The sequence below is a fragment of the Pan troglodytes genome, chromosome 17 (genome assembly GCF_028858775.2).
Source record: "Pan troglodytes isolate AG18354 chromosome 17, NHGRI_mPanTro3-v2.0_pri, whole genome shotgun sequence".
Taxonomy (NCBI): domain Eukaryota; kingdom Metazoa; phylum Chordata; class Mammalia; order Primates; family Hominidae; genus Pan; species Pan troglodytes.
This window is the reverse complement of record NC_072415.2, coordinates 65,624,274-65,643,459: the sequence shown is the minus strand read 5'-3', so window position 1 is coordinate 65,643,459 and position 19,186 is coordinate 65,624,274. Positions and strand designations below refer to the sequence as shown.

The 19,186-nt window shown below is 34.5% G+C and overlaps 1 protein-coding gene across 33 annotated transcripts in view; it reads left to right on the top strand.

Annotated features, from left to right (window-relative positions):
- TCF4 (transcription factor 4) overlaps positions 1-19,186 on the top strand; it is a 412,677-nt gene that overhangs the window by 50,781 nt on the left and 342,710 nt on the right. For all 33 annotated transcript variants that reach the window (XM_016933751.4, XM_016933758.4, XM_063795736.1 and 30 more), the window contains one exon: positions 194-266. In XM_016933751.4, coding sequence (XP_016789240.2) covers positions 194-266 — 73 coding nt within the window. The remainder of the gene's footprint in view (positions 1-193; positions 267-19,186) is intronic.

Here is a 19,186-nt window from a genome sequence, read left to right as displayed (position 1 = left end):
GTGATAATGGGGGCTGGGGTGGGATCTGTAATGTTGTTTCTCTTTTAGTTTTAAGTTGGATGGTGATGTATTTTACTAAATAAACCCTTAGCATAAACTCTAAGCTGTTTGGTAACAGTATGAAAGATCTTTGAGGAACTCTGAAGGCACAAGTGTCTTCTTTTCAACTGTAATATTTCTTTGTTTCTTTTAGATGTTTTCACCTCCTGTGAGCAGTGGGAAAAATGGACCAACTTCTTTGGCAAGTGGACATTTTACTGGCTCAAGTATGTAAATTCTTTTCTTAGTGTTAAGTTAAATGTTCTGGGCTGTTTATTTACTCAATTGTATGTTTTTGGCTCTGTTGAAGAGTTCTGAAAAAGTCATTGAATTTTAGCCTGTAATCATATGGTTATTGCATTACCCATCAGTGGTATAACTTACACAAAATGTTATCTTGTGCGATTAAAATTAGGTCTTTTTTTTTAAGTCAAGGAAACTCTCTCAAAATTCCATCACTTAATTTAAGAGCAAATTTCTAATACAGTTGTAATCAAACACATGAAGATAAGACCAGTGTTAACATGGGGAATAAATTAATGTTTTCTATTTGAAAATAAGGGGAAAAAGTCTCTAACATTCGTAAAATGGGAAAATCCCTTGTAAATAATATCATTTATTAGGTACTGTATACAATTAACCCTTTTAAAGAAATGAACACTTAATTCTGCAAATGAATGCTATGTAGTAAACCATAGCTGTAAATAGCCTCTTGCTAATCTTAGGGGCTAAATATGAATTCATTTATATTTAAAATACCCTTTTTGATGCTTTAGCTGTTTTTTTTTCCCTAACGATTTACTTCTGCAATGAATTTTTACTGTATTTAAAGTTGCAAATCTGGAAGGACTTTTACGTTTTATAAATGAAAGATCTTTGGGTGATGCTTAAAAAAGATGCTAGCACTATTCACAAAGGAATCTGTGTGCACAGTGATTATCTGGCATCTAAGGAGGGGTTTATTACAGGGCTATTCGAATATCTCTTATTAAAAGTGCAGAGTGAAAATATTCATTTAAAATGTATTTTTGTAATCCAATGAATTTCAAATAAGAAAAAGTTATACATTGTTGCTTGCTATCCTTTAAGTCCGTGGCTTAAGTCCATTTATGCTTGTTAAACAGCTGCAGTATTTTAGGAGTTCTGGCAATGGTATATAACAGTACATTAGGCTGAGTACTATTCTTAAGTCAGACTGGTAAATGTTGACATCTTTTAGCTGTGAGATGCCAGTGGAATTGTCTGTCAACTATGAATATAATTTAACATCTTTTAATATTCATTTGGTGCTATAGCAATGAAAGAAGTTTGTTCACTTATGTGATTTGTGTAATTGGTATATTTTTATAAAACTAATGGCTTTAAAAGTTGCTCATTTCCAAATAAGTTCCTTCTCCTTCTATTGCCTGCCTAAGTTTAGGGAATTTGTGTCTCGATAACTTGTTTTAAAAAATGTGAGATGCTTCTTGTATTTTTATTTTAGTTTTCTGGTGCACATTGATTAAAAGGACCATTGACAGACAATATGTTTGTGTTTTACTATCCTGGACCTGGTTATGTTTTCCACTTAGGGATTTGGGATAGTTTTTATATTAGTATTATATCTTTAAATTTCTGTATGGTATCTTCTATGCAACTTTTAAGATGGAAAATGTTAATATGCATGTTTGATGTAAAGGTAAGGACAAGTATCTTTTGTGGGCAAATTAATTTTTCATGTTAGACAAGATCAAAACTAACTGTTTTTGACAGTAATTTTTTTATGACTTAACTTAAAAATGTGTATTCAGTTTCAATCTAAAAGTAGCTTATGTCAGACAGACACAGAGATAGACTACTTTTAAAGTCAATGCTAAAAGACTAGTTTGCAATGTTGTGAAAATATGCATTTAGAATAACTTAAGTATATTACATTAGATATTTAATAAAGTAAGGTGTTTAGAAATATGAGATTGTGTTACATTTAAAAAGACAACTGTATGTCTGATCCATTTTCTATGTTCACATTTAAATAAAGTTCTTGATATGATGTTTAAATGTTTATAGAGAATACAGGCTTAATAAGTTGAATATGTATTAATGCATTTTGGTAAGTGATGATATATCAACACTTACACAGTTCTGAAGACAATAACACACACACATACACACATACACATACACACATATGTTCATGCATGCAAACCTGGAGAGAGACTTCACTCTTAATAAGTCATGTTACACTGCTTCTAATGCATACACAGTGATTATTTTGAAGGTGTGGAACTTTAAGTTACGTTGTACCAGAAATGGTGTTTTCAGGACCAAATGTTTACTTGTAAGGGTAAAAAGTGTAATGGTCCTTTTATTCTAGCAGCCTGAATGAGAATGCAGGGTATTCATTTCATGTAGTATGATGGTGATTATAATATGTAGGGTACAGATTGGAGTGTTCAGTTTTCCTCTGTCAAGATAATATTTGAACACAGGGCTGTTAGTTAAGAAAACGGGTTGTATTTCCACTTAAAAGAGTTAAATCTTTTAAAAAGCGTAATACATTTTAAAAATCATGAATACTGCATTTTGCCCTTTAATTGGAAGGATCAACTAGGAAACTTTGGAGAGAGAAATAATTTTCTAAATTTACTTCAAGTTAATATCCATTGTCTTGAGTGGACTCAGATGTCCCTTTCATGGATTGCTTTGAAACTTGGATTTAGGAAAGATCTAAACTATAAGTAGACTGTTCCTATTTGAAAAATCAGCTATGGTTTTTCAAAGTGAGGCATGGTAATAATCCATGCTTAAAGTTCCCAATAGCTTTTGATTCCATTAATATAGGATGCTCCATAGTGATTTGCAATGTGAGAATAAAAATAAAGTGTGGCCATATTCCCTTTAATCTTTCATTTCACAAACATGGTTTTTCCTACCACCTTAAGAAATGGTGAGGCTGCTAGGGAGAATGGAATGTAACCTGAGCTACAGCCTGACATTCCCAGGGAGCATTTTTCACATGAAAGGCTTTTGTCAACCCAGGAAAGGACTAGCAGTTTTTGTTTGATGTTTGCAGGTGTTCAGCAGAAAGCACTAAAACAATTCAGCCATGATGGTTCAGAGCTTCGATGACCTTAACAGGGAAAATTGGTGGGCTCTGGAATTATTTTTAAGAAATAGTTATAACCTATATGGTAACTTAAACAAAGGGATTTAATATCCGTTATATCATTGATCTTAAAACAAACTAAAAGCATCCACATGCCTGGATGATTGGAAAATTATTCTCATTGAAAAGTAGGATGCCTAAGTTACCAAAAAAAGAAAATCATCTGAAGAGTCTATAATTTATTGATGAGTATGGACTTAATTTTCTGATATAGCAGAAGGACAGTTTATTTGGTTACTTTTGACTCTTGTGAGGAAAAGATAAACATCCTAGCTTTGACATCTTTTTAAAAAGTCGTTTTAAAGTTGGGCCACTAAAATGATATATTCTAAAGAACTTGTTAGATCAGGTCTGGTCACATCTGTTACATGTATTTACTGCTGGTCTATGACAGGTACTACATCTTTCTCCCTTAGTTTAAAAGTTGAGCTTTTCCCCCTGTGACTGTTTAGTTTTACTGAGGTGTTCAGGTATTGTTAAAAGATTGTCAAATGAACGAGTGTTTGAACAATTAAGAGCAGCATTAAAACACACCACATCTTTGTTGTGGGTCATTTTTGGAAGAGGAAAGTATTGCCTGAAATTTACCTAAGTTAGCTAACCTATATCCACATGACACCAACATAATATGCCAATTTAGTGAATTCATTGAGGCGGAAAAAAATCAGTCCGGTGGATAGTTTTGTATGATACAGAAAATTAACGTGGTCACATCCTGAATTAGTTTTGAGTTCATAGTGATGGCATGAAAAAAAAATTGGTTTCCCCTTAAAGATATTTGTTGAGGAGAGCTGCTTAATATTGTGTGTGTGTGTATAAGTGAGTGAAAACACCCTTAAAATCGTAAATGGTATAATTCATAAGGGTTCTGTGGCTTTTTGTAAAGGGCAGAGTAATTTAACAGGTTAAAAGAAGTACAGTGGCGTTAAACCCATTATGTTAGAATCACAGAATTTTGGGTATAGAAACCCATTAGAAATGTTGCCCAGTGCCTTCATTATACAGGCAAAGAAAACTGAGGCCCAAGATAAGGAGTTCCAAACTGTGCTTTCTTATTTGTTATTTTAAAAAACAAGTTTTTATTTGCTAATTCTCTGTGGCCCTGCAAATCCTTTATTGGAAATAACCTTGGTCTCACTGCTGTCTTTCTGTCCTTTGTACTGCGTAATGGGGCTTGAGGATTAGTGTGCTGATATTTGTGCACGTAAATGCTTCTGTATATGCATGTGCCTTCTGAAAACTTTTTTAGGTTTGGAGCTGAATTTTGGATTATTGATCATTCTCTTTTGCCTGGTCTTCCCTGTGACTGTTTTGCATGATGTTGGGTAAAATAATAGTGTGGGTGAGCATGTCACAGTGCTTCTCAGTGTGTTAGAGAGGTGTGCTGTGTACCTTATACCTGTTGTATTTTTTAAATCCTAACAAGAACCTAGTGAGATGCAAGGATTACTACTATCCTGTATTCATAGCTGAGGAAACAGAGACAGATGTTAAACAACTGGATCTTAAGGCAGCCAATAATGAAATTAGGTTTTAACCTCAGGTTTGTCTAGCTCAAAGTCCTGAGTTCTATACACACACACACACACACACACACACACACACACACACACACATCAGACAGCTCATTTTTTCAAGATTATATAGGCAAACAATGTGATATTGAGGCTTCGCACGAAATGCTATCTGTGATCTTTAGGGTAGATAGCATTTTTAAAAATGTGTCTAATGTTGTAATGATGTCAACCATATCCATTATTTTTCCCGCCTTTGTATCCAAATAAACTACCCTTCCAATTTATGACAGATTTCAATGTGACTAAATATGTCTTTCTCATATGTTTATTAGTTTTACTAAGAAAATACAGTAGATATTTTAAAAGTTGTGCTTTCATTCTGTTGTAAGTTGATAGTCTACATGGATGCCAATGAAAACATGTTTTTATGTAGCTAATCAATTCAGAATTTGAGGTAACCAAGCCTGATGTATTAATATGTAAAAAAATAAGGATCTCCTGTCTTTAAATATAAAAAAGTTTTGCAGTTCGTTGTTAGATCTTTGAAACTTAATATTCAAGAACAATACCCTCAATTCTATCTGCATCACTAAAATAAGCAGTTTTGAAGGTTTGATATGTCTGTTACCAGACATGTGCTTAAAATGTTACATTTTCTAAATTCAGAAGGCAGAAGCAGTACTCTATTTGACACTGACTTAAGTAAATAAAATGCATTAAACAAGCGTGGGGATCCAAGAACTGTTGAAACTGAAATGCTTAACATTTTTGACAGCATCAGCAAATTATCCTTACCCTACTATTGTAATGAGGAAATCACTTAAATAACAGATGAACAGCCAAGTCACATAAACATATATAATAGAACTATGTAATGAAAGTTTATGCTGTTAATTGCTCGAATCTGTCTTAAATGCTTAGAATCATGGAGCAGTAAAGACTGTCATATAAACAGTTTTGTTTTGAGCTTAAAATTATTCCTTTTTGCTTTCATCTGCTATGATAAACAAAGTAATTTTGTAAGCTTTAAAGATCAAACATTTACTCCTAATGGTAAACTACATTTTATATTGGAAGTTTGCAACCTCGTCCAAGTCATAGAGTTGAGTCCTGGTGGCCCCAGGCCTGTGATTTTCAACGTTTAGTATTATGATGCTATTTAGATCTGTTCCCATAAGCCAAGATAACAGATCTTAAGTTGCCTAATAAGGAACATGGTGTGTTTTGAAATGTTCTTCAGTTTACAAGTCTTAAACCAAAATGTTCTTGGCCAAACCTTTAGAATCTATATGTATGTTGAATAAGTCAGATTTTATACAGATATAGCATGAAAATGAAGCTAAGTAGGAACAGAAAAATCTGCCCTTTCTTTATTATTATTATTTTTTTGTATTTTATGAGCTATTTTTTATGGCCAGGTGTTCTTCCAAGTTAATTAGATAGTGCTAAGTATTAGAAAATGTAAAATACATTACAGATTTTTTAAAAGGTTATTTTTGTTACTGGTTTCTTATTACTCTGGGTAAAATTTTCACAACTGACCACCAGGTTTATTAGCTTATATGTGAGCTACCCATTATGTACATTCGTGAGCCAATTGACTAGGAATAAGGTATGCACATGGGTTTTATGTGGATACTTTTGACCCATATCTCTCTTAATACTTAGGAGAGAGATATAAGAGAAATAATAATTTAATCTTTGGAGAAGATTAACACTTTGTTATAAGTTATATATAGGTAAATATATATATATATATTTATATTAGACTTGCAGGAATAGTGAAAATGTTGAAAAGGTTGTCATGTTTACTTTCATTTCAAAGATAAATAAAGGCCCAGTTAATCAGCATATCAAATACCCAGGTGTGTTTAAAATCAGTTTATGTGGGTGAATTTCAGGGCTGTAAGAAAGTATTTTATTTAAAGGTGCAGCCACACGATTGATTGTTCAAATGGATGCTTTTGTACTTTTGTGTGACAATTAACATTTAATGAATGACTTTCTAGACTGGCATTGGTGGTAATTACTATATGTAGTTTATTAACTGCAATCCATTGTTGGATGTGCCTTTATTGATTTGTTTTGCAAACACCCCTTCACACGTGCGGCAGTATTTGTGCAGCCGTATTTGTACGTTACTTTTTAAAGAACCTGTTTCACTTGCTGATGCTGACATTGCCTCTAAAAATGTTAGTTTATAAATTCTCATGTGCCAGAATGTCTCTTTGATCCAAGTAATTTTAGCTGAAATACGAAATCCGTCAACTTTTCTGCTATAAAAAGTTTGCATTCAAATCCTCAGGGAATCCCAAAGTAATGACACAATATTGTTTTTCAAGTAAATAATTTATGGAAATTTACATTTATAAGAGACTTTAGAGATGCTCTATTTTTTAGGTAAGGAGCCAAGGTTCGGGAGGGTTAAAAGTCTTTTGCCCAAATCATGCAGTTGGTTATTGGCTGTAATAGGACACAAATACACATGTCCTGACCCTCTGGTCAAAGACCTCATGCTGCTTTTAATTAAGGCTTGGACTCAATTCGATGGTACCAACTGTATATTTCTTAAGAAGGGAAAAATGTGTATAATCTACCGTTTCTGAAAAAATTATTAAAAATTGAGATTGTGAAAGATGGACGTTGTAATCCAGCCCGCTTGTCATCACGTGTTCTAATTTGGCCAAGGCAGTTGACAAATAACTGTTAAAATGTATTGTGTTATTAAAAATAACAAAGTAGGACCCATGATTAAATATCAGGGCTGTAATTTAATCTTGGGGGTTCTGGTGCTGTTCATAAACCATTTGGCTTTTTTCTGTAACAGATGACGTCAAAATCCAGCTTGATTGAATTATGACCCTGGGTTACAGCAGCACCTGCTGGTGCCTTTTTACTTCATGCCTGTCAGCATTTCCATTACAAACTTTTTTCTCTGACATTTTAAACTTCAAATAGTTAAACTGGACTGATGGTTGGCATATAAACTTTCTGCTCCTTGGGAAAAGACCACTTGCTCAATAAAAACAGAGAAGGTGGTGACAAAGCCCCATTACAGGATACCCCTTAGAATGTTCTGCTTTGCTTTAATCTTCCATTCATTTAAACATTCTTTTGGGGGGTACTTAGCTGAATTGCAAGGCATCCAAATGGAAGGTTTTTAATCTCAAATTTCCCATGTGAAGACTTAAGTATGGGGTGTTTACAGGACTGGTAAAGTGCAAAAAGACCTAGCATCTATGCAGGTTATTGAAACTCTGGACAATCCAGTTTTCATACAGTGTGTAAAATGCTGAGGAGCAAGCCATGAAAAACATGCAAATTGGCATACCTTGTCAGTAATTGCTTTTATATTCACTTAAGATGAGTAAAAATTGATAATGAATGATTATGGTTAGAAAAGTATCTTTATTTATATCTGGAGACTGGTAGCGTAGCTTCAGTTTGTCCCCTTGGGTTTTAATATGTTGGGAATGGAGATGGGATGTTGTTTGCATCTAGCTAGTCAGCTTTTTATCTATCTAGTCTAATTCTGATTGATGGATCATCATATATATATGTATATATACATATATGTATAAATATGTATATACATATATAAATATATAAATGTATATATACATATATGTATAAATATGTATATACATATATAAATATATAAATGTATATATACATATAAATATATAAATGTATATGTACATATATAAATATATAAATGTATATATACATATATAAATATATAAATGTATATATACATATATAAATATATAAATGCATATATACATATATAAATATATAAATGTATATATACATATATAAATATATAAATGTATATATACATATATATATATTTAGTACCTGCTATTCTCATATCTCCATGTTAGCAATTAGAGGACATAGAGGGCTTTATGGAAGAGAGAACCTTCTCTCAGAGGGCATATATTCTAACACAGGGGTGTCCAATCTTTTGGCTTCCCTGGGCTACACTGGAAGAAGAAGAATCATCTTGGGCCACACATAAAATACACTAACGATAGTTGATGAGCTGAAAAACTTTTGCAAAAAAACCTCATGTTTTAAGAAAGTTCACGAGTTCATGTTGGGCTGTAGGTTGGACAAGCTTCTTCTAACAGGAGAAAATAGAAAAGTAAAAATGTGATTAACATCTAGCATTGGGAAGACACAATAATGTGGGAGTTTAGAGAAATGAAAACTTATTTCTTTCATGGGGAAATTAGTAATGAAGGGTTCATGGAAAACTCAATTCTAATCCTTGAAGGAATGGTAGAATTTTGACAAGTTGGTAGTGAGACTGAGCGTGCATATCAGGATCACTGTGAACCAAGCACAGATGAAAGAAACTGGAAAGGGTAGATTAAAGAGAGCTCCCAGAAAGAGAAGTTTCTTGGCTCTGCAGTGGAGTCAACTCTGGTCTAGACACATGGGATGATTTCCAGGCAAAAACCCCTGTCTTGGTTGCCGTTTATTTTCTTGACTGAGTTTGCGTTTCACTGGGGGGTGTTACCGATTATAATCCAGTTCCATCCAAAAGTATATGTTTTTAATGGTAGTGTCGGGATGGAAATCGAAGATTTTGTGTCCCTAGTTCCCAAAATTCTTCCTATCATATCACTCAGCAATGGAAACTTTCTTGAGCCAAATGAAGCTGCTTTGGAGAAAATTGTTCATGTAGCCAAATTCTGGAAATCTAGGTTCTTTTGCAATGTTTGCTGGTAAGTAGCTGTTTCATATTGAGGAAGTGGTAGAACCTTAAAGGCTGCACCTCAAAACTAAACAAAATCGAAACTCACCAGTACAATTCAAGAGGGGTTTTCACATTTTTAAAAAAGGAATACTGCTGTATTTAAAACATTTTAAGATTGCAAAAATTCATCATTATAATTTTTATTATCATCACTGGCATCACCATGACCAGTGTCACATTGTTTGGTCAAAAGCTGGAATGGAAACGTGATAGTTATCTTTGCCATATTATATATTGAGAAATGCGTTTAAAACTTTTCCGGAGATACCGTGATCTTAGCAAAAACTAATGTAATATTTGTAAAAACATTGTGAAGTGGCCAGATATACCTTTTAATGAAACTGACCAGAAGTACATCACAAATAGAAAAATACACGTGTGTGTGTATGTGTATACCATCCCTTCCCCCAAATATTGTTGAGTTCAGATTAAAGTGTCTTTCTGTGACCTGCAAGTATCTTAACTTAGCATGTGTGTCCAATTTCCATAGTGAAGCCAAAAATTCAAATGATGGTTGATATTGGCTTAGGAAGAATTTATTAATGAATGACTGTGTTTGGTATAGAGTAAAAAAAAAATTTATGACAAAGAGGATATTCTAGACTCATGTAAAAGATTTCAGTTAAGAACCTATGAATTCCTCAACCTTTTTCTTCACTTTTCAAAAAGTAAAGGATTTATATTGGAAATATTTTGCAACCCTACAACCTGAAACTCAAAGCTTTGGTCAGCAGGTGGTAATAATATTTCCAGGTTGAATATCCAATTTCATACATAACCCAATTTGTAAGTTTGAAAAGAAATATTAAACGATGTCAGTTTTAATGCTTGTTTGAATAATTGTTCTTTGTTATGTGCCCTCTTGGACATTATTGTCCACTAGTGCCCCAAACCATTGAATGCTTTTCTGTTCTCTTATGGCCACTGTGATTCTTCAATCTAGTTACTTCTAACTGCAAGATTAATTTTCTTCTGACATCTAATTTTCCCCTGATTTTATTAACATCTTATTATTCTTTTTCTGGCTCATTTTGAACAATTTCTCTTTTATATGGGGTGTATATTTGTAGTGTCCCACTTGTAAGGGAATTCTACACTTTAATCCTTAGTAATTTTGGTAGAATTGGGATAAGATGAGAGATAGTCCATAATTGTTTAAGGCTTGATTGTTTAAAGAAGGTTGAAAGCTTCAGAAAAGTGGAAGTGGATGAATGCATGCCATGTTCTTATTATTTTTTCAGTGTGAGTGTGTTTCACTGGAGTAACGATACAGTTATTAGGAATTATTACCTTTAATTTACTTATGTGCACATTCATTCGTCCACTCATTCATTCATTCATTCATTCAGTGAAAGTTTTTTTTTTTTTTTGAGAGCCAAGATACAAGTTATAGTGCTAGAAATTATGGTGCTACAAAGAACAACAAATTTCAACTTCAGCACTGGGACATTATGTTGCAGTTGTTAAATAAAAGTTCTACAGTAATTCAAAGAAGGTACTTTTGAAATAAATGATGTTGGCCAGGCTGGGTGGCTCATGCCTATAATCCCGGCACTTTGGGAGGCCAAGGCAGGCGGATCATTTGAAGTCAGGAGTTTGAGACCAGCCTGGCCAACATGATTTAATTATTTTGTAGAAATCCCGTTTCTACTAAAAATACAAAAATTAGCTGGGCGTGGTGGCAGGTGCCTGTAATCTCAGCTACTCGGGAGGCTGAGGCAGGAGAATGGCTTGAATCCAGGAGGTGGAGTTTGTGGTGAGCTGAAATTGCGCCACTGCCCTCCAGTATTGGCGACAGAGCAAGACTCTGTCTCAAAAATAAAATAAAATAAAATATGTTGAAATATGCAAGTATACTTTTTCAAAGGACACTTTTCAAATATAACCAAGTACAGACTTCACATTTCTAACTGAAACAGAAATCCTAAAATCTCTGTATATGTGTACATGTTCTATGTGAATATAAAGGAAGGCGAATGGATTCGAATGCTTATGGAAATTGGCCCTTGAAGTGTAGTGTTAGGAATGTACTCTGAAATTTAGTGTCAGAGGTTGTCTGGGAGGCAATGAGAATTAAGTTCCATTCGTCCTTTTTGAGCAGAAATTAAAATTTTGGAAGTGTAGATGGTACTCATTTACTTCTAGGACACTAGATATACATGTTTATCTTTTTTATCCCCACACTTGAATTATGTTAATATTTGTGTTTAAATTGATACACAGTAAAATATTCTTTTAAAATTAAGTAGATGATTATTGAGCATCTACCATGTGTCAGGTAATACTTTGGCAGCTCTATATAAAATGATGAGCAAGACAGGCATGTTTCTGATGTTGCCTACATGGAGGACACAGACATTAATGGATAATCAGCCAAAGAAGGTCAAGTACTACATTTGAGAGGTGTGTGGCCTGAGAAGAGTTTGCAATAGGGATATCTGATCAAGGGGAGCAGTCAGGAAGGGCTCAGAGATCAGCCCAGGTGAACTGTGGTCTTACAGATGAGGAGGAGTTAAGTGGATGGAGGTTGCTTGGCTGACAGGTAGGGCATGATTCCAGCCGCTGTGGCTGGTGGGGGTTGGTAGGTGTCAGATCCCGCAAGACTGAGCCACAGGGAGCCTTGACAGTGTGCTGCTAATCAGATTTGTGTCTGGGACATGGACCCAAAGGGGAGTCACTGTGGGTGGCCCACACCAGTTGTGAAGTTTTTGCAGAAGTTTAGGTGAGAGACAGGGTTGCTGGTTCTACAGTGTGGGTGGTAAAGTTGGAGAATTAACTTTGTAGACTTTATTTGAAATCTGTACCTTTAGGTCATTGGGGAGCATTCATAGTGGCTACTTGTTTTTTTTTTTTTTTTTTTTGGTGAAACTTCCTATAACTTTCTAATACTTGAAAATCTACCATACTTTATACATTCCGACAGTAATTATGAGACCTAATTCAGCTGTGTGATAGCCACTGCCTTTTTAGCAACCAAGCACTAACTAGAGAAGTGCTCTTTTATTTTCTGAGAAAAGTTAGATTGAGTTTGCAATTCTGCGAGGGTACAGGGGTGGAAGTGGGTCTTATTGAATGGTCTTCAGTACCATTTTGGCTTTTTTTTTTTGAGACGGAGTTTCGCTCTCGTTGCCCAGGCTGGAGTGCAATGGCGCGGTCTCAGCTCACTGCAACCTCTGCCTCCCGAGTTCAAGTGATTCTCCTGCCTCAGCTTCCCCAGTAGCTGAAATTACAAGCATGTGCCACCACACCTGGCTAATTTTGTATTTTTAGTAGAGACAGGGTTTCTCCGTGTTGGTCAGACTGGTCTCGAACTCCCGACCTCAGGTGATCTGCCCACCTCGGCCTCCCAAAGTGCTGGGATTACAGGCGTGAGCCACCGAGCCCAGCCCTGTTGAGGCTTTTTATAGCCTATGTTCTTATGAGCAGTAAACATTATGATGGTTTAGTTAGACCTGTTGAATTGAATTCACTTCTCCTGCCTGTGGTCAGGTATCAGATAGCACAGCCACAGAAGTTACTGAATGTCTTTGTTGGTGGACTTTAGGAGAGTGGTTTAATTTATGTGGTATTCTATCTGGGATTGCAGCAGTATTGTTAGATTGCATTTTGTCACAGGGAGGAAATTACCTGGTAACTCCTGATTAGGAACAAAATGAAGCTTCCCCTTTTTACAAATCCTGGCTAACATTCCATTTGGCTCTCTTCTGTTGACCACCTCTGTCTCTCCCCTCCCTCTTCACTCCATTTTCTCAGTTATTTTATTGTTTACTATTGGAAGTCACCTCCCAACTCAGGATACTTGTTAGTCCATTTTAGGAAAAATATCACTATTCTTTCACTATTATTCTCTGTTGAAGTTGAAGAACAGAATATTACTTTTTTTCTTTCCATTATTGGTTACACCAGCTAGTTAGAGACTTGGGGTAATACTGTGGGCATGGGTTGGATCCTGATATCTGTGTCAGTTAGTGAGAGTTGGTTCCATGACCCTAGAGCTCTTTGTGTCCTTCAAACGACGGTGCTGAAACAAGACGAACATAGAACTGTCTACACCAAGCAAAAAACTCCTGAAAGCACATGCCCACTGCAGGTGAATTGGTAGCATAGTGTGGAGATAAGTGGTCAGTGCTTGGTCCTGTTTCTGCCTCCTAGAGAGTACCCCTCAGCATCCAGGGATGCTTTAGTAACTCTTAGTTAAAACGAAATGAACTATAATTAATTACCTTTCTTTTGGGAGGGACACAGAGAGTTTCAACAGCATCTACAATGCTTTTTTTTTTTTTTTAAAGAAAATATGATAGAATATTAAGATTGACAGAGCTGGGGATGGGTTGGAGGCTGAATTATGATGTGTGTTTTCTTTATGCTTGAATTATTTCATAATTAAAAACAAAACATATAATAACAAAAAAAAAAAAAAACCACCCTCTACCTCTCATTCACATTCCCCTCTGGCCATAGCCTCTTTCTTGACTTCCTTCCTAGCAAGACTTTTGTTAAGTGTTTTCTACACAGGCTGCTACTGCATGCTTCAAAATTTAACCTCAAGCAAATATTAGAAAACATATTTTATCTTATAGTACTTGATACCTACAGAATAATCTGTGTAGCAAATGTAAGTTGTGAAGCTTAATAATGGAGTGAACATCTATGAACCCACCACCAACATAAGTACTGGAGCAATGTCAGATCCATTGGCCGGCCTGTGGGTTTGTTCCCTGTCCACCTTCCCCTATCTTTCCTGCCAGAGAGAAACATTCTCATGCCCTTTTTAAAGTAGTATTGTGACTGGCATATGTATCCCTAAACAATACTGTATGTTGTTTGGTTTTGCTTGTTTTGGAGGATTATAAAACTGATAGATTGTTTTGTGCTACTTGCTTTTTCACTTGGTATGTTATTGTCCATGTTGTTGCATGTGGTGTATGTTAATTTTCTCTGCTGATGAATAGGTTGTAGTTTATTTATGCATGTTCCAGTTGATGAACCTTTGTGTTCCTCTTTTTTGGAACTACAAACTTTCTTGTATGTTTCTCTTGATGCACATGTGTAAGACTTTCTCTGTGGGGTATATGAGTGGATATCTATGAGTAGAATTGTTGGTTTGTAGAGTTACATGAAAGTCCAGCATGGCAGGATAGTGTCCAGTTGTTTTTTAAAGATTCTTACTGATCTGCACTCCCACCTGTAGCATAAAGGATTACTATTGGTGCAGTCTACTAGGTATAAAATAGAAAATGTATCCCATTATAGTCTTTTTTTTTTTTTTTTTTTTTTTTTTTGAGGCAGGGTCTCACATCTCACTCTGTTGCTCAGGCTTGGAGGGCAGTTTTGCAACCTCGGCTCACTGTCTGGTCTCGACTTTCTGGGCTCAAGTTATCCTCTTGCCTCAGCCTCCCGGGTAGCAGGACCACAGGCACACACATCTCACCCAGCTAATTTTTGTATTTTTTGTAGAGAAGGGGTTTCACCATGTTGCCCGGGCTGGTCTCGAACTTCTGAGCTCAAGCAATTCGCCTTCCTTGGCTTCCCAAAGTGCTGAGATTATAGGCATGAGCCACCACACAGGGCCTCATTGTGGTCTTAATTTGCATTTCCTTGATAATTCGGTTAAACAACTTTGTATATATTTATTTCAGATCATTCATGTCCACTCTGTGGAATCTACCCCGCCCCCATTTTCTATTGGGTTATTTGTTTTTTCTTATTGATTTCTAGGTGTTCTTGATATATTTTTGGATGATAATTATTAGTCATACATGCTGCAAATACCTTCTCTTATTTTGTGACTTTTACCCTCTCTATGGTAGCTCTTGATAAAGTCCTTAAATTTAAGATAGTCACGTAATTATTTTGAAGGGTTGGAAAAGCCTTCTCTACCCCAAGGTTGTACATATATTCTCTTGTATGTTTCCTCTGAAAAGGATTTGATAATTTTGCCTATCACATTTAAGTTTTCCATGCAGTTGGGATTGATTTTGTGTGGAAATCCATTCACACATACTGAAAAGTCCATCCTTTCTCCAGTCATTCACAATACTATTTCTGTGATATTTTTAGTTCCTGTATTTGTGGGGTCTTTCCTTCTGGGCCTTTTATTCTACTTGGTTAGTTTGGCTACCTTGCCTTGGTATCACATTATAATAAATGTTATAACTGTATTTTGTTGTTTGTTAGGTAAAGCCCTTCCTCCCCCCTTTTCGTGTCCCATATGTACACATTTGACTTTGGGCTATTGTGGAGCCTGAGTTCTTCTACATGAATTTAAAATTCAGCTTGTCAAGGTCTTTGAGAACCCTTTGAGGCATTTTTATTGAAGTTGCATGGAAACTAAAGATCAATTTTGGGAGAATTATTATGCATTTAATGATTATCTCTACTCATTTATATCTCCATTGTTTTAGGTGTCTGATATCTCAAAACAATTCTTTATAATTTTTTAGCTGTAATTTCATAATTATAGTTTTATAATTTTCTCCATGAAGTCTTACATTTTCTGACGATTTATTCTTCAGTACCTTATTTTTCTGTTTCTATTATTACCAGTATATTTTTTTAATTATTCAAATTATTTGTTACTTGTATATAGAAAGTCTTTTTAAAATTTTTTATTTATTTTTTATTTTTAGAGATGGAATCTCACTCTGTTGCCCGGGCTGGAGTGCAGTGGCGTGATCTTAGCTCACTGCAACCTCTGCCTCCTGGGTTCAAGTGATTCTCTTGCCTCAGCCTCCCAAGTAGCTGGGACTACAGTTGCCCGGCACCACACCTGGCATTCAATTGATTTTTGTATATCAATTTTCATATTCGGCCATGTTGCTGAGCTCTCTTATTAGTTCTAAAAATGTCTTTGTGTTTTCCTTAGAGTTTTTTCTGTAGATCTGTCACATCATGTGTGACTCAAGACAATTTTATTGTTTTTTCCTTTCAAACCCCAATACTTGGCCTTTTTTTTTTTTGTCTTTACTGTGCTATATATGACCTTAAGTACACTGTTAAATAGGAATGGCAATACTGATTATCTTGTCTTATTCCTGATTTTCACCATGAATAGTGATGTTGATGTTGATAGATAATTGATTAAGAAAGTTTCATTCTATTCATATTTCATGAAGAGTTTTTATCATGAACAGGTATTGAATTTTATTAAATACTTTTTCTACATAAAATTAAATGATGACTTCTTTATTTCCTTTAATCTGTTAATGTCGTGAGTGACATCCGTATATTTTCCTGTGGTAAGCCACCTTTGCATTTTGTGGGTGAAATTAATGATGTAGCTTCGTTACTCTTTTAAAAATATTGTCCTGGACTCAATTTCAAATATTTTCTTCAGTATTTTTACATCTATGCTTACAAGTAAGATTGGCATATAATATTTTTTTCCTCCTACTTTCTAAGTCTAGTTTTGTCTACAAAGTTAGAATAAGGAAGTGTTCTCACTCTGTATTCTCTGGAATAGTCTTAAATAAGGATGAAACAATCTGTTCTTTGAAATTAGGTCAAACTTATCTGTAAAATTGGTCCTAGTATAAGAAGATTTTAAGCCACTGATATAATGTTTAAATATAATAATATTGAGAGTGAGAGCTTTACTTTTTCTGCAGATACTTTAACAATTAAATATATATATAAACTTATATGGATGTGTGTGTGTATAGATGTGTGTGTTGTATACATATATATGTAATATATGTCAGTTTTCTCTCTATTTCATTTACATTTTAAAATTTATTACCATAAAGTTATACAAAGGTATTCTCTTAGCTTTTTAATCTCTGCTGACTCCATAATTTTCATTTTTCATTCATAACTTTATTTATGTATTCCTTCTTTTTTTCATGATCAAGCTAATTTGAAGTTTTTCTTATTTATTACTCTTTTCAAACCAACTTTTGGCTTTGTGGATTATTTTTCTTGTGTGTTTTCTACTTCATTAATTTTTAATCTTTGTTATTTCCTGCTTTCTATGTACTTAGGCTTATTATTCTGTTTTTTTTTCTAAATAGAGTTGACTACTTAGTGCACTAATTTATCATAATTTCTTTTTATAATATAAGAATTTAAGGCAATATAATACCCTCTGATGACTGTGGTGACTGTATTACATAGGTTTTAATTTATTACATTTTCATCATCTTATAAGTATTTTAATATTTCCAGTATGATTTCTTCTTTGATACTTGCAATATTTTTTGGTGCTTTCAAAATTTTACAAATGAATGTATTACTTATCTTTTTATTATTGACCTCTATTACAATTTAATTGTTGTCAGAGAACTATTCTGTATGGCAACAGTTCTTTGATATTTGTTGAGGCTTGCTTTGTTGCCAATTTTGTGAATCAGTTTTAAAAGTTCCATTGTGTGCTTCAGAAGAATGTGTACTCTATGAATTCAGGGATCTATATGTGTCCAGAAATTAAAGCTTGTTGATTGTGTCCTTTTTTTTTTTGAGATGGAGTCTCGCTCTGTCTCCCAGGCTGGAGTGCAGTGGCGCGATCTCGGCTCACTGCAACCTCAGCCTCCTGGGTTCATGCAATTCTCCTTCCTCAGCCTCCCAAGTAGCTGGGATTACAGGCGTGTGCCAACGCACCCAGCTAATTTTTGTATTTTCAGTAGAGACTGGGTTTCACCATGTTGGCCAGGCTGGTCTTGAACTCCTGACCTCAAGTGATCCACCCACCTCTGTTGATTGTGTCTTAAAGTCATCTCTACATTTGCTAATATTCGAAATCTGCCTGACATATTTGTTATTGAGAAAAGTAGATTGAAATAATTTGCTATGATGATGAATTTATAAATTTTTCCCTGTATTTCTATTTTGACTTTATACATATTGAAATTATATTATTACATGCATTCATTTTAAGAATTACTATATTTTCCTGGTTAATTAAACCCTTTATTCAGTTTGTATGTGGCTATTCTCTTTCTGCCCTTTTATCTTAAACTCTGTTTTGTCTGATATTGGTATAATTATTGCACTTCCCTTTTGTGTAGTATTTGTCTACATATCTGTTTTTTAATTTTTTGTTTTCAGTTATTCCATGTTGCTATGTTTTAAATATGCAGAGTGGCATTTTATTTTTCTCAGTATTCTGATGGTTTTATTCTACTGTTTTCTGAATTTCCCTGTGGCTCATAAGAAGTTCAGTATCTTTCTGATTGCCATTCTTTTCTAGTAGATCTACTCTTTTCCCTGACTGTTTTTTGGCATTTAGCAGTTTTACTGTAATGTATCTATTTGTGAATTTTAAAATTCTATTTGGTCTACATTGTTCTTCATGCATCTGTGGCTTCATGTCTTCCTCCAATTCAGAAAAATTATCAGCTTTTATTTCTTTAAATATTCTGACTCCTTTATTCATTCTGTTCTCTTCTTTGGGGATTCCGATTACATGTGTGCTTGACCTTCTTTTCTGTCCTTCATTCTCTTAACTTTTCTCTCATGTTTTCAGTCCCCTTGTATCTGCTGCATTCTGGGTAATTTCTTTAGACCCATCTTCCAGTTTACAAATTCTCCCTTCAGGTTTCTCTAACGTGTTATCTAATGCAATGATTAATTTTTTTCATTTCATTGCTTACTTTTTCATTTCTAAAAGTTCCATTTGGTTCTCTCTAAATTATGCCTACTAATTTTTAAATACTTTCTTATTTCTTGTTCATTTTTGTGATTCTGTCTTTAAGTTCTTCTTGTATTTATGACAGTTTTTGTATT